The sequence below is a fragment of the Caretta caretta genome, chromosome 15, assembly GCF_965140235.1.
Source record: "Caretta caretta isolate rCarCar2 chromosome 15, rCarCar1.hap1, whole genome shotgun sequence".
Lineage (NCBI taxonomy): Eukaryota > Metazoa > Chordata > Testudines > Cheloniidae > Caretta > Caretta caretta.
The window spans coordinates 25,759,232-25,772,445 of NC_134220.1; the positions used below are offsets into that span (position 1 = coordinate 25,759,232).

Sequence of the window (13,214 nt, forward strand, 5' to 3'; positions counted from 1 at the left end):
GCACTGTGTGCTCTGAATTGAAAATGATGTTCTACAGCCAGTGAGAGAGTGAAATGATGGGGGACAGTAAGTGAATCAACAACAGCAGAGCGTGAGAGTGGAGAACAGGGAGCCACCCAACAGCATGTGGGAGCTTCCCTTTGAACTGGCTGCCAATAAATGCACAATCCGTAAAGCCTAAGTCTGGCTAGCTCAGGGGCTGTCAGCGCTGCTGCCTTACACGGACCCTTCCAAAGGGGGAGGCTCAAGGGAGCTGCACCCTCTCAAGCAAGCTGCACCCTCTCAAGCAGGCCCTTTCCTCTACTGTTCAGTAAGGGCAGAGATTCGCCTGGCTCAGCCCTACTCAGACACCTACCTGTTTGTCCACGGCTTGTCCCCCTCTCATCCTGGCTGCTGTCAGTGTCCTTGTTAAACATATGGTCCCAGGGAGGTTTGTGCCATAACTAGCTCCTTTATAAAAGGGAAGTGTGTTGTCTCCATCTGACCCATGTGCCTAAAACCCAGCTACTAGAGGAGGAGGCCTGCATTAAAGGGAAAAGGAAGATACGTTGATAGGAGACCTGCCAGCAGACAGGATGAATCCATACATACGTGACCAGCCTCCCACAGTCAAAAACACCTCAGGGCCTTCTAAGAGGTTAGAAAAGTGGCACATGAAAACTAGTTCAAATCATACAGAAGGACAAATTTTTTTAAACAGGCAGTGATTTTACAGTTCAGAACAGGACTTTCCACCAACAGCCATCAGACCCAAGTAACCAAAGAAGTCTGCGGTGGGATCTGTTAAATAGAGTGGAGTAAAGGGACCAAGGAAACTACTACGTCACCAAAGTAAGCAGGCATCTCTAGGGGGAGTCAGTGTCATACTGATCGCACTTTGGGCTTTCTAGGTCTTGCACTTTGCTAGCTGTAGCTGCTCAGCTGTGGTAGCATAAGGTCAAAAATCTGACCTACTGTGATTTCCTTAGCAAGCCACTGGGTGCAGAGGACGGGGCAAGCATTCATTTTAAAGCTTCGGGTGTTAGCCAAAACAATTGAGCACGCCCACGCAAACACACAAAAATCTTGCCTGTCCCCTTGCAACAGATTGGTTTGTATAATTGCTACCTGTCGTTCATTCACACTGGCACATAAAAGAATAACTTGGGCTGCTGGATTGATTTAACCAGTTTATTTTTTACAAGTTTTCAGATTCACCAAGTTAAGTGGGGCTTGAGGGGGGAGAATCAGAAGACTGAGTTTTCCTGGGCTCCTCTGCTTCTGAAAAGGCCAATTTCACTAACAAACCAAAACTGCCCCTTGCATTGTCATAAAGAGCAAGGAAGGGGCATCACTTTGGTGCAGGGATATGAGCAAGGCTGAGCAAACCCCCAACAAAATGTGCCCCTGTCCATTACACTTAACCCACTGTCCCAGTGCAGCCTGCCGTCAAGGGAGCCAGTGCTAATTTAAAGCTTGAACCTGTACCATGCCAAGTGCCTTCACCTCTCATTGGCTCAGTGAGAAAAGGCACCTTGCAAGATGTGGACCTAATGCTGGACCTAATGTTGCAGCCTGCACAAAGCTGGGGCAAAGTATAAATGGGTCTCTGTACAGCTGAGGGCTGTAAAGGGACCCCTCTGTAACTGAGCAATCCAACCAAACACTGGAGTAAACACAGGGCAAATATTAATTCAAAGAGCAGGCACGTAGCAACCACATGTGAAAAATGATTTACGGCACCCTCATTTCAGGGGATCACTGTGGCAGTCACCCCAGTATCAGCGGGGTTATGGCCACCTGGTACCTGGGCATTTGCCTTAGAGTTTGGAATCTGAATCACCATCAAGGAAGTGTATTAAAGATAACATGGTGTTAGTCACTGGGTGAGTTTATCTCCTCTGGGGACTCAGCATTGTTGTGCTGGTGGCACCCATGAGCGCCCTGGTGGACTGACAGCTACTTGCTGCCTAAGAATCATTTGCTCAATCATTGAGCAGTAGTGGGAGGAGCCTCAGAAAGCGACCAAGTTGAGAGCAATGTTGGTCAGGTCTTAAAGACTTTGCATGGACTGGCAGGAGAGAAGCCATGGCTAAAGGGGAGGTGCCATCAAAGTCACTCCCTCCTCCAGGCAATAGATGGACCCAGCAGAACAGGACATGTCCACAGGGTAAAGATCCTGCTGTGTCACACACAGATCTCGCCAGTGCAGGGAGAATGGGGAGCTGCCTGCTTTGGCAGAATAGTGTCTCAGTGAGCAGAACAAGAAAACCACCTTTCCTGATGTACTTGACATTTAGACTGTTACTGAAGCATCCCTGTCCTCATCTGGAAGGCCAGGCCGTCTCCTCGGGTGGCTTGCTGTGAAGGAACAAACAGGCACTTATAGGCTAGTCTTCCCAAACCATCTGCTTGGTGCTTCCATACCACCTACCTGTGAGAGGCTGAAAGGCCTCTACCAATGTGTGTGATCAAACCCACTTCCACCCTGGCTAAGTAGGATTTATCCCAGTTTTGCAGATGGGAAAAGCCAAGAGAGAGGCTGCAGTTTCCACAAGGCCATGCAGTGAGTAAGCAAAACTCAGCTCTCCTGCCCCCCAGGCCTGTGTTCAAGCCACTAGCCCATGCTTTACAAACCCAGCTTAGGGCCTTGCTGGTTCCAGAATGTCTCTTCACTATAAAAACCATCTACCTTGTTAATCTCTTTGTGTCTTTCTTTGGTGACAATTTCTTCTAGTACTTCTCCATCTCCCTTAATAAGCCTGTAACAGAAGCACATCAACACACACAGTAAAGTCTACCAGCCATCCAGTTACCAACTGTAAGCAACACATTGCTTTGTTTCCCCAGCAGCAGAAGGCATCATTCAATGAGGGTTCTGTTCCCCACTGGAGGAGTGACTAGATCACCTCTCTTACGCAGCCACACGGCTAATGTTTCATGCTGAGGGAGACAGTATTTTGCATGGGAAGATGTCCAACAAGCTGGACTTGTTGAGGGGTAACACCAGAAGCACCTTCTGTGTGAGCATGTGCTCTAGAACAGAGTCAGGGGCCTCTGCCAACACAGGCTGGCTGCAGCACGGTGTCCCCCACACTCTCTGGGAGGGTGGCAGCTTTGCAGTGCCAAAGAGAGTGGCAAAAAGTTCTCATCATATGCTGGGGCTTGGGCCAGATGCTGCTCTGACAATCTGGTGTAAACCTGGAGCAACTCCACTGACTGGTGTAACTCTGTAGTCTCTGTTTAAAGATGAGGGCAGCTCCATTATAGAACACCGTGAGTCAGGCTTTAGCCAACCCTCGGGTAAATAACCTTTGCAGCCTTTTCCATTATGCTGCCTGCAGGATTAAAACCAACAAGGTCCCGCTTCAGTGCACTTCTTCGAAAGATGCTGTGTACTGAATGTATTGGGAACAACCTTCCTCTCCCAGCATTCCCAGGATGTAGGATCTGCCATGATTTAGGCAATCCCCAGCCCCACAGAGCATTCCCTAGAGATCAGGCATGTTGCAAATCAAGCTTTCCAGGCTAGTGTGCTGCAGGGAAGACCCATGCTAAGGAAAAAGGCTCTCCCATTACCCTATAACTCTGCGAGTGGATTTTCTCGGCAATGGGAAACTGGGTTGGTTGGTTCCCACTCTCAAATTTAAGATGTGCAGACAGCTTCCTTTATGATTGAGATGGGGCAATGCAGAGGTTTAAGTCCAGTCCCTTGGGGCACATAAAAGTTGCTGGATCATCTAGTAATCAGACAAGCATTTGACCTTTGGTAACAGAACTGGAAAGGACCCAGTGGGGCTAGGGAAGGGGAGTGGTATCAAACCAGCAAATCCAGCAGCAGAACCATAGGCAGTGTCCAGCCTCTGAATGCAGAAGAGGAATTTAACCGTCTTCAGCATGTGCCTTACGGGTAACTGACATCCATTCAAACATCTTTCCTGAGCATTGCTGGCTGCCTTCTATTTTAAGAGCTGGCTTGCCACAACACAATTTTCTATTCACTGTAAAGATGCAGTTTAGTGAAAACAGGGTCATTTCTACTCCTCTGGTTTTGAACACTAGTTTGGTTACAGGCCTGTGGGCCTCCTAGAACAGAGAAGCAATTGCCCCCGGTTGTGTAAATAAACCCCTCTGGCCAGAGGATCTGTCTATAATAGGGACTGGATGCTTCAGACGTGACAGGCAAGCATCCAAAACAGCAGCTGCCACTGAAAGAGCAATGTCTAATAGGTCAGGAAACAGCTAGCTCAGAACTGCCACCAGATCTGCCGGTTCAGATTTTATCCCCACACCATAGCTTAGAATTGCATTTACTCTGGGGACACTGATATCCCCCTCAGTGGAAGGAGGAAAAAACCCTCCACCCTGAGTAACAAGGCTTCAACCAGATCTTGCAATAGCTGCTGCTCTTGGCTGCCTTCTGCACCTCATACTGAGCACAAGCCATCAATGACTCAGCTCTGGGAGGCTGTCCATGCTCTGTAATCCCATTGATTTCAGTAGCAAGAGAGAGCATTCAGCACTACAGAGGAGGTGCTTAGCACCTGGCAGGATCAGACCCTTACTTGGCATCTTCTAACAATAATAGTCTCAGCCTGTCTGTCTAAACACAGCAAGCCTTTTTCTCCATCCCTCTGTCAATCCTAGTACTCTGATCTAAGCATCTCTGCTAGTCAAGCAGAGACCAGAGTGATTTATACCTTTATTGTCTGGGCCGGAAAGCTTTAATCTCAAGATGGCCTGATGGGTCACAGTGTTCACCTTTCCTACTAAGAGCCTGGCTAGTAACAGCAAGGTAACAATGAAGGCTCAAGAGCTTGCTGCTGAGAGTGACCGCCCCTGGAGGGGAGGTTAAAAGGGATTTAGAGAGAACCCTGCTTTTACAAGCAGCAAGGATCTGTTGCTAAACTGGCATATGCTTCTGCCTCTCTTTGGAAAAGCCTAAAAAGATTCAGCTGCCCCATCTCTCTCCACTCTTCAGCCAGCCTCATACACTGCTCGCCAACTTGTTTCCCTGGTTTAAAAATAAGAAGTGGATTCTTGTCCACTGTTCAGAAGCTTTGCGGATTGTAAGCTCTTCGGGGACCGTGTCTTCCTATGTGAGTGTACGGCACCTACCACATTTTGGGCACTATTGCAGTCCAAGTGATACATCCTAAAATATGCTCCTTTGTGGATATGCTGAACTAACTATGATTATTTATCTCAACATTATCTACGACACTTACATCTCAGCTGGTATAAGTCAACTAGCTCTCTAGACTTTAACAGCGCTATGCTTATGTGCGTCAGCTGAGGATCTGGTCCCTAGAATTCTTGTAACCATGGAAACCATGCCTCTCCAAATGCTCCCAAACAGCACTGTTTCTAAGCTATTGTTTCAGGACCCTCTTTAACCCATGGGACTGTACCTTGTTCTTCCCGTTTCGGGGTCCACGACTTTTCTGATGACACTTTGCCTTGCGTCCCATTCTTCTTTCGTCATTGGTTTCATAGCCTGGATGCGGGACTTTTGCTCATCTGTCAAAACTAGAATGCAAACCTTAATGAGCTCGTTGAATAAGAATGTGCGCACACAGGTTAGTCTTCTGTCAGAGGACCATGAGGCAGAGGGCCTTACAATTATTATGGAGCACCGCTCTGTGCAGTGCACTGCTGAAAACACTCGTTCCAAAGAGCCACCTACCCCAAAAAGCTTGAACTATTGAAGCCTCACGCTGCTCCTCTGAGGAGGATATTGCTAGCTCTGTTTCTAACAGGTGAACTGAGGCCCACAGAACAGCTAAGTGATTTTCCCAAAGCCACATTGGGTGAGATTTTTAGAAGCACTCAGCATTAACCTGACACGCCTCCCGTTTTTGTCAGTGATAAAATTCCCATTGATTTAAATGGGAGCAGAGTTAGGCCAATGCTGAGTACTTCTGAAAATCTCACCACTCGTCCAAATGCAGAGATGGGACTAGAACCCAGGCATCCTGAGTCCCACTCCTTTGTTACACTACAGACATTTAACCCTACACCTGTCTGCTTGGAACATTTTCCTTTCAAATTCTATTTACCTCCTTATTTACCCCCCTCATCCTCTCTCTTTCCCTTTAACAGTAAGAAGGATTTAGATACTTTGTAAATATCTTTAAGACAGAAGAGGGGAAATCCCTGGGGAAGGCTGGACAAAATGCATTTATCCAAAGCAGGTGATTTTGGATTCCTCCCTTATCAGCAAACCTTCATAAGTTGGCACCTTCCCCCACAATGGCTCCATTACAATTCCTCTGTGTAGATCCATTTGCCACCTGGCCTGCTGCTGGGACTGAGACTACCTGGCCTGCCTTATGTATATAATTACACACGTATTAAAACTGAATTACTACCTATTGTTAAAACCAATCCTCTTTCATCACTAGCATACACCACGTACTATAACCCCTACTGCTTAGACAACACACAAAGAATGGATAAATAACAGTTTGACATGAACAAGATCTTTCCAAAAAAATCATAGATCCTGAGAAGAACTGAAACAGGGATTTGTGTATGTCTGCAACTCAGGGATCAAAGCCTCACCTGCTTTTCTTACTGTCACAAACTCAAAGAGCATATAGACCTTAAATTTCAAATTTGAGGCCTGAGGTAAATTTCCCAACACACCCAAGTGACTGAGGTATCTGAAGTCCCACTGATTTTCAGTGAGACTTGGGCACTTTTTGAAAATTTGTCCCCTGGTTGTGTATTTCTTGCACTCTCTGCTCACCCATGAGATACACTGGAAGATCTGGGGGCACCTTAAATCAGTGGTGGATACTGTATAGAGGACCTAGTCTCAACAGATAAAGAATGAACACAAATGTAGTGTTATCTTCCTCATGGCTTTACATATCACCTTTGTGAGCAAAGGAACATGCAGAGAACTATCAGCTTCACATCCTGAATGCCAATACCAAGTGCTTCATGAATTCATTGCCTGTGGGTCCATCCTTTCATTTTCAACTTTTGTTCCCAGATCACAGGCAATTTTAACAAGCTTACAAACAAAACCATCAATTTGGGTCCTTGTATATATTCATGGTTGCTCAAGCTAGGCCACTGAAATTAGGAGGGAAAAGGCACCCAGGGTTCAGCAATCAGTGTTTCTTATCATGCAATTTCTAATGATCCTTGGATGAGACATTAAAAGAATCTGTTTCATTAATGAGTAGGAGAGTCGCATGGATTTTCTCAAATGGCGCATCACTTCTCTACTCTTTAAGTGGGCAAGTGTGAGTTTTTTAAACCTGGAAACAAGAACATTACCTGGGCCAGGTTCCACCAAAGATTCTTTCTGCCACTGCTCCAGTGAAGGGCCTGGCACGCCTTCCACCATGGCTCTCTCCTCTTTAGGCCGGTCCTTCGATTTCTTTTTCAGTTTCTTTTTTATTTTTTTCTTCTTTCTCTTTTTGTCTTTCTGTTTTGTTCGTTTCTTCTTGCTGTGTCTCCTCTTTTTCAGTTTGGATTCACTGTCACTCGAATCATCTGAAGAGCAGCTAGAGGAGGAGGAAGTCCCAGAAGACGAACTTGTCGTCTCAGAGGAGGAGGTACTTGCCTTTTTCCTCTTCTTGTCTTTGGCCTTCTTTTTCTCTGCAATACATTAAGAATGGGGTGGTTTGGAGAGAACATTTGCTCCATGGCACCCAAAGAGTCTGTCATGTTCTGCATTTCAAGCTACAACAGTCTGCTGTTCTGGTTTTGTTCTTTGTTAGGTTGCTCAGAAGACTGAACAAATCAAAACACTAACGCCACAGCAAAATCCCACTGGGCTAATACTTCTGTATTATGGTGGGAGGGGGCTAACTGAGCACTGTCCCTGATCCAGTCAGCACCCCTCCTGTATGCCTAGTTATCCCAAGACTGGGGCAGGGGCTGGACTCCATTCAGGCCCTCGAGGCTCATCCTACCCAGGGACTATACAACCCAGAGGCGGCTTGGATTTTCCTCACGGGGATGGTCAGCGAGGGGTGCCTGAATGGATCTGTGACAGGCACAATGCTAAAAGATCTGCATGCTGGAAATGTTTAAGGCTCTAGAGATGTCAGAACACAAGAGTAATGAGTATGAAGTGTGTGTTGAGATGACTGTATAAAGTTAATTGCTAAAAGCAAGCATTGTGTATTCCCACAATGGTACTCACTGTGCATATGCCCCCTGACCATGTGAGAAGTCAGCCCTCAGCAGTAGCTATCACCCCCACCTGCCCTTACCTTCTTTAGTAGAAGCTGAGCTCGACCTGCATCCGTGAGACCTGGCTGCCTTCTTCCTTGGAGGAGACTGGCTGCTCTTCTTTGAGTCTTTACTGCTTTTTCTTCTTTTCTTTTCATCCTTTTTGTCCTGCCTGCTTTGAGAATCGCTTTCACTCCTGCTTTGGGAGCGTTTCCTGGATTGGCTGTGAACCATTGTGCTTTGATTCCTATTTTAAACAATTCATTTTTCTTTCATTAATGGTATTAATAAAGGACAGTGAAACTTAATTCCATGTAAGGAGACTGTCCCAAAGTATCCCTAAACACAGCAATTCCAGTTCTGCTCCACAGAATCAGGGGGGAGGCCTTTGCACATTAAGTAGTTGCTGAAGACAGGGTTAGCTTGTTACATTAGACTCAATTTACAGCCAACTTTTCTCCCGAAACTATATGTGAAACTTTGACAACTGCACCGAGGGTTACTCTGTTACATAGCAGTGGCCAGGCTGGGTTCACTGAGACCTTCCCCGTAGTCCGCAAAATAAAGCACGAAGGTGTGAGGAACAGAGAGCTGAAGGGAATGGCTCCATGAGAGGATCTTTCAAATGCTGTTTTTCTTTGCACTACAAAACATTTAGGCAACTCTTCTATGCCTCCCAACCAGCCGCCTTTGATTAGATTTGGCATGAGACTTCCACCACACTCTCTTCCCCCTTTCTTTTAAATGTCAGCAGTAGCTACTGTTACACACAGTTTCACAGCTGTGACGATTCAGCAGAGGGTGGTGATAAACACACTTTAGTACTGTATATTCTCTGATCATTTTTCATCCTTCTCAGGATTTAAGAGCTAGGGGTTCTACTTTCTAATCAATGCCTCTGTATTGCCCCATTACTGTTAGCAGGAGTGTCACATGCTCTTTATGGCCCCATGGACCCAGACATCGTATGATGAACACTGCCACAGCTGTCAGCAGCATTAAAAATTCCATTCAGAACTGAACAAAGAAGAATCAATTACCGGTTTATTTAAAATACTGACAGCAGCCGCTAGCTAAGGGAAAATAATGAATTTTTAATATTTCAATTTACTTTTATAAAAGAGATTACATGCTAAACTGGCACCTTTTTCAATCAGTCCAAAACACTGGCAGTGGAATATAAGGGCAAACCCATCTATGATAAGAGACAAGCTCTCATTCGTTTAAAAAGAAAAACAAAAGCCTAGCATCAACAGCATAATTGTAGCTGGGAAAAGCTCTCGCATATCAGATATTTAGTGGCTAATATATTAATCCTGTCTCTACCACACAAGTTCAAAACAAGATAATCCAAGATACATACAAGTGAATCTCAAGTTCAAATTGATTTACAAATGAAAGCCTCAATAAAAAGCAACAAAAGATTTGCTTTAAGGACACATAGTAGTAAAGCTGCAAGGAATCAGATCCATCAATACACACACCAAATATATGCGTCCATATGTATACAAAAATACAGAAATCTCTTTCACTAGGTCCTTGAAGACACAGATAGCCGTAGAAGCACTATTCTGATCTCAGATACACAACATACACAATCCTGTACAATTAGCTAGTGTGGACAAAAGTGCAGGAGCTGATTCTATAAGAATTCCAGTGATAAAGTCCACAGATTCATGGCTCAGGCCAGACTGTATATGGTTATTTCCCTGAGCTGCATTTTCTCTGTATTGCCTGTGTGAATGTAAATGAAAGCTGACATTAAACAATGCCTTTTCTTTCCAAACAGGCATTTGATTTTGCCCTTAGATAAATGGGGGGAAATAAAGAGCCAAGTTTTTCAGGGCCTGCTAGAGAAGCTGGATGTGTGTTTGTTTGGGAGTCTGAATCAGGCTAATGACGTTTACAATAAGGACTGACAATGTTTTCCCACCTGCAGAGAGGTCTCAGCAGTCTCAAAAGCCAGAGTGGAATCGTTTAGACACATCATGCTAGAGAACAAGTCACTAGATCTTAGACCAGTGATACTTAGACCGCAGTGGTTCAGGAGCCAAATTACTGATCAACATTACCCAAGAGCACCACAGTAGTATGAATTCCTTGTTTCATTTACACTCTCTCTCTCTCTCTCATACACACACACACAAAATTCTCACAGCAAAATGACTGACCAAGTATTATTAACCAGTTATTATTATTATTATTAACCAGCTGATAAAATAACACAGTAAAAGCATCCTGATTGGTTAATAATTAAATCACAGTGTTTTAATATGTGCTGCAAAGAGCTGCAGGAGACACACTGAAAAGCAAATTGTGGCTCCCGAGCCTCTGTCTGAGTATCACTGTCCTAGACACTAGTCCAAAATAGCAAGCTGTAATGGTGCATGGGCAGACACAACTTTACAATGGTGAAAATGTTTCGTGCCCTCTTTTAGTGTTTGTTCAACACACTAACCACACCCATAGACCTCAGCCTAAAATAATGGAATCAGATTTATTTCGAAGTGATTTAGGTTGAAGAAGTAGATTAGTCCAAACTATTCAGTATCTTAAAACAGCTGCATATACACATCACTTTTTTCTCTCTCCCTTCCTATATCTCCACCCACTCGCCCACTCCTTTCACAAATCAGTTGAGATCATCTCTCTTCCCCCCGTACACATTTCCTAATTTCTCTCTCTTTCAGCTCTTTTACATTTAACGCGGCAAAGCTGGCAATACAGCTTGTGTGCAAGACAGAGTGAAGAACGGAAGCCCACTCCTGCAACCTTTAGTGGGGAGAAATCTTTACTCCCAGCGTAGTTCCACTGATGTCAAGGGGACTATCTCTGCAAGGTCTGCAGGATCATACAGCTCAGCAGTCCTACATTCACACACCCACCCCTGTACTTTTCATCAGTAGCTCCCAGTGCTTTACAAGGCAGAGCAAGTGCTTTTATGCCCAGTTCACAGACGGGGTGCCTAAACCCTGCCCCACCCACCCACACTCTGACACAGTGGGTAATGGCCCTTTAAGACACACAGCAGGTGGCTGGCTCTTTAAGACTCTCCCCCTTCTCCTCCACTCCTGCTAGATACAGTCCGTCCCCGGACAGCACCGCGCATGCGCCCCGATGTCGGCCGCTGAAGGCTTTGCGGACCCAATCTCGCCCCTTATTCCTCCCGCGAGTGTCCGTCCCCCTCCCGCCCACAGACAGGCCGCCGCAGGTAAGGGACTCACCCTCGGGGGTGGGAGGCGCGAACAAGCGGCCTGCCCCGCGCGCGCTGGAGGGGGAGGCCCAGCCCCGGCGTCTGTCGCTGAACGATCCCGGGAACGGGTCACTTCGGTTGGTTTCCGTTCGTTGCCTCGCCCACTTCCGGTATTTTGTGCGTGGTTCTGTGGGTCCGGTGGGAAAGCACAGACCCCGCGCATATTGGTTCCTACCCCAGCTGTATCTGCGCTGGGGAACCAGGGCTCAGCCCGAGGGAGGCGTTTACCGGCTGCTGTGCCCCACTGAGCCCGGCTGGGGTCAGCCCCCAGTGGGAAGGGCCTCTTCCCATGACAGGGTGTAGAGTCTCCCTCTCGGGGTGATAGGGGAGCCCACATGTTGGTGAGAGACGGGCTGGCTGTGCCCTGCGGACCAGGGGGCTGCAGCAGGGAGGAGACGGGGCTGGGGGCTCATGCTGCCTGTGCTTTGTGGCGATGAGACCAGGTGGGTGAGGGAATATCTTTTATTGGACCTACTTTTGTTGGTGAGAGAGAGAAGCTTTCCAGCTACACAGAGCTTTTCTTCGCATCATGCCGCTCAGATCGCGGGCTTCTCTTCCCCAGCTTTGGCTACACATTTCAGGGAAAGACAAAATAACAAATCTGAAAGTAGGGAAGCTGACACAGCAGGACCCGCTAGAAACTATCATAAAAATAAAGGCGGCTCAGGTGGTTGTGACACGTAGACCATATGAAAGATTGGAAAGGTGCTAACCCAGCATTGAATTGGGTACCTGAGGTAGGAAAGAGAACGCAAGGAAGAACTGGCAGAAGACAATGACAGAGGATATTGAATACTCTGGCATAATGGCAGGAGGGGGGAAGTACACAAGCACCTCAGAGTTAGGAACACCTCGGGAATGTAACTGATCAAAATGTTATGGTTGTTCTTTCAAAATTTTACAACTGAACATTGACTTAATACAGCTTTGAAACTTCTCTATGAATATAAATCTCCCCCCTGTATTTTCCACTGAATGCATCCGATGAAGTGAGCTGTAGCTCACGAAAGCTTATGCTCAAATAAATTTGTTAGTCTCTAAGGTGCCACAAGTACTCCTTTTCTTTTTGCGAGTACTTTTTTGGTCTCTGCTGCTGTTTGACTGCATACTTCTAGTCCAAATGAGGTGTGTGGCTGACTGGTCAGTTCATAACTCTGGTGTTCATAACGCTATGGTTCCACGGTACACAACTAGCGAGTGATCATAATCAATGGAGGAACCAGACTGCCTGATGGGTCAGTGGCACTAGAGGAACTAAGATAAGGTAGTGCCTAAGGAGTGGGAGTGGAGCCCTGTTGTACTACGCACTGTTCAGAGTAGTAGACAGACCCTGACCCTTTGAAGAGTTTACACTCTGAATAATGAGACATTTACAGTCTCCCTCATGGTTCTTGGCGAGTTATTTTTTCCCTTGTGTCCCCCAAATTCTGTGTTCCATCCAGAGACAGAGTGAACTTGTAAGAAACGGATGCAGCAAAAATACAAAAAATTCTCAACAAGCAGCCGTGTGCTGATCTTATATTTTTCCTAGTACTCCAAACTATTTCCAATGTCATCATCTTCCTGGTGAACAATTCCAACCTCAGCCTCGTGCAGCTTCTTTGGCAGCTTGACTGTTTTTGTTTTGAGCCCAAAACCCTTCTGGGCTTTTCCAGACACTGGAAGTTACACTGGTTATGGATGACTGCAATTTGTGTTAGAACACTCTGCTGAAGCAGAAATTAATGACACTGCCATTTTCCCTCTTCCACTTTCTGTAGGTGAATAGCAGTTTATGATCCCCATTTGC

General features: G+C 46.1%; 1 protein-coding gene across 6 annotated transcripts in view; it reads right to left on the minus strand.

Annotated features, from left to right (window-relative positions):
• The window catches only part of ARL6IP4 (ARF like GTPase 6 interacting protein 4), a 30,377-nt gene extending 18,828 nt beyond the window's left edge, over positions 1-11,549 (minus strand). For 2 of the 6 annotated variants that reach the window (XR_012665085.1, XR_012665084.1), the window contains exons 1-7: positions 11,397-11,548; positions 8,214-8,419; positions 7,270-7,593; positions 5,391-5,508; positions 2,672-2,741; positions 2,255-2,340; positions 356-521 (exon numbers count right to left, since the gene is read on the minus strand). Coding sequence is in view for 4 of the 6 variants with exons in the window: in XM_048821476.2 (XP_048677433.2) it covers positions 2,284-2,340; positions 2,672-2,741; positions 5,391-5,508; positions 7,270-7,593; positions 8,214-8,406 (762 nt within the window). In the remaining 2 variants the exon portion in view is untranslated. Of the gene's footprint in view, positions 1-355; positions 522-1,156; positions 2,341-2,671; positions 2,742-5,390; positions 5,509-7,269; positions 7,594-8,213; positions 8,420-11,396 lie in introns of those variants that run through there. The other 4 variants (XM_048821476.2, XM_048821478.2, XM_048821475.2 and 1 more) reach the window with 3 other exon arrangements.
• Between the last annotated feature and the right edge of the window lie 1,665 nt (positions 11,550-13,214).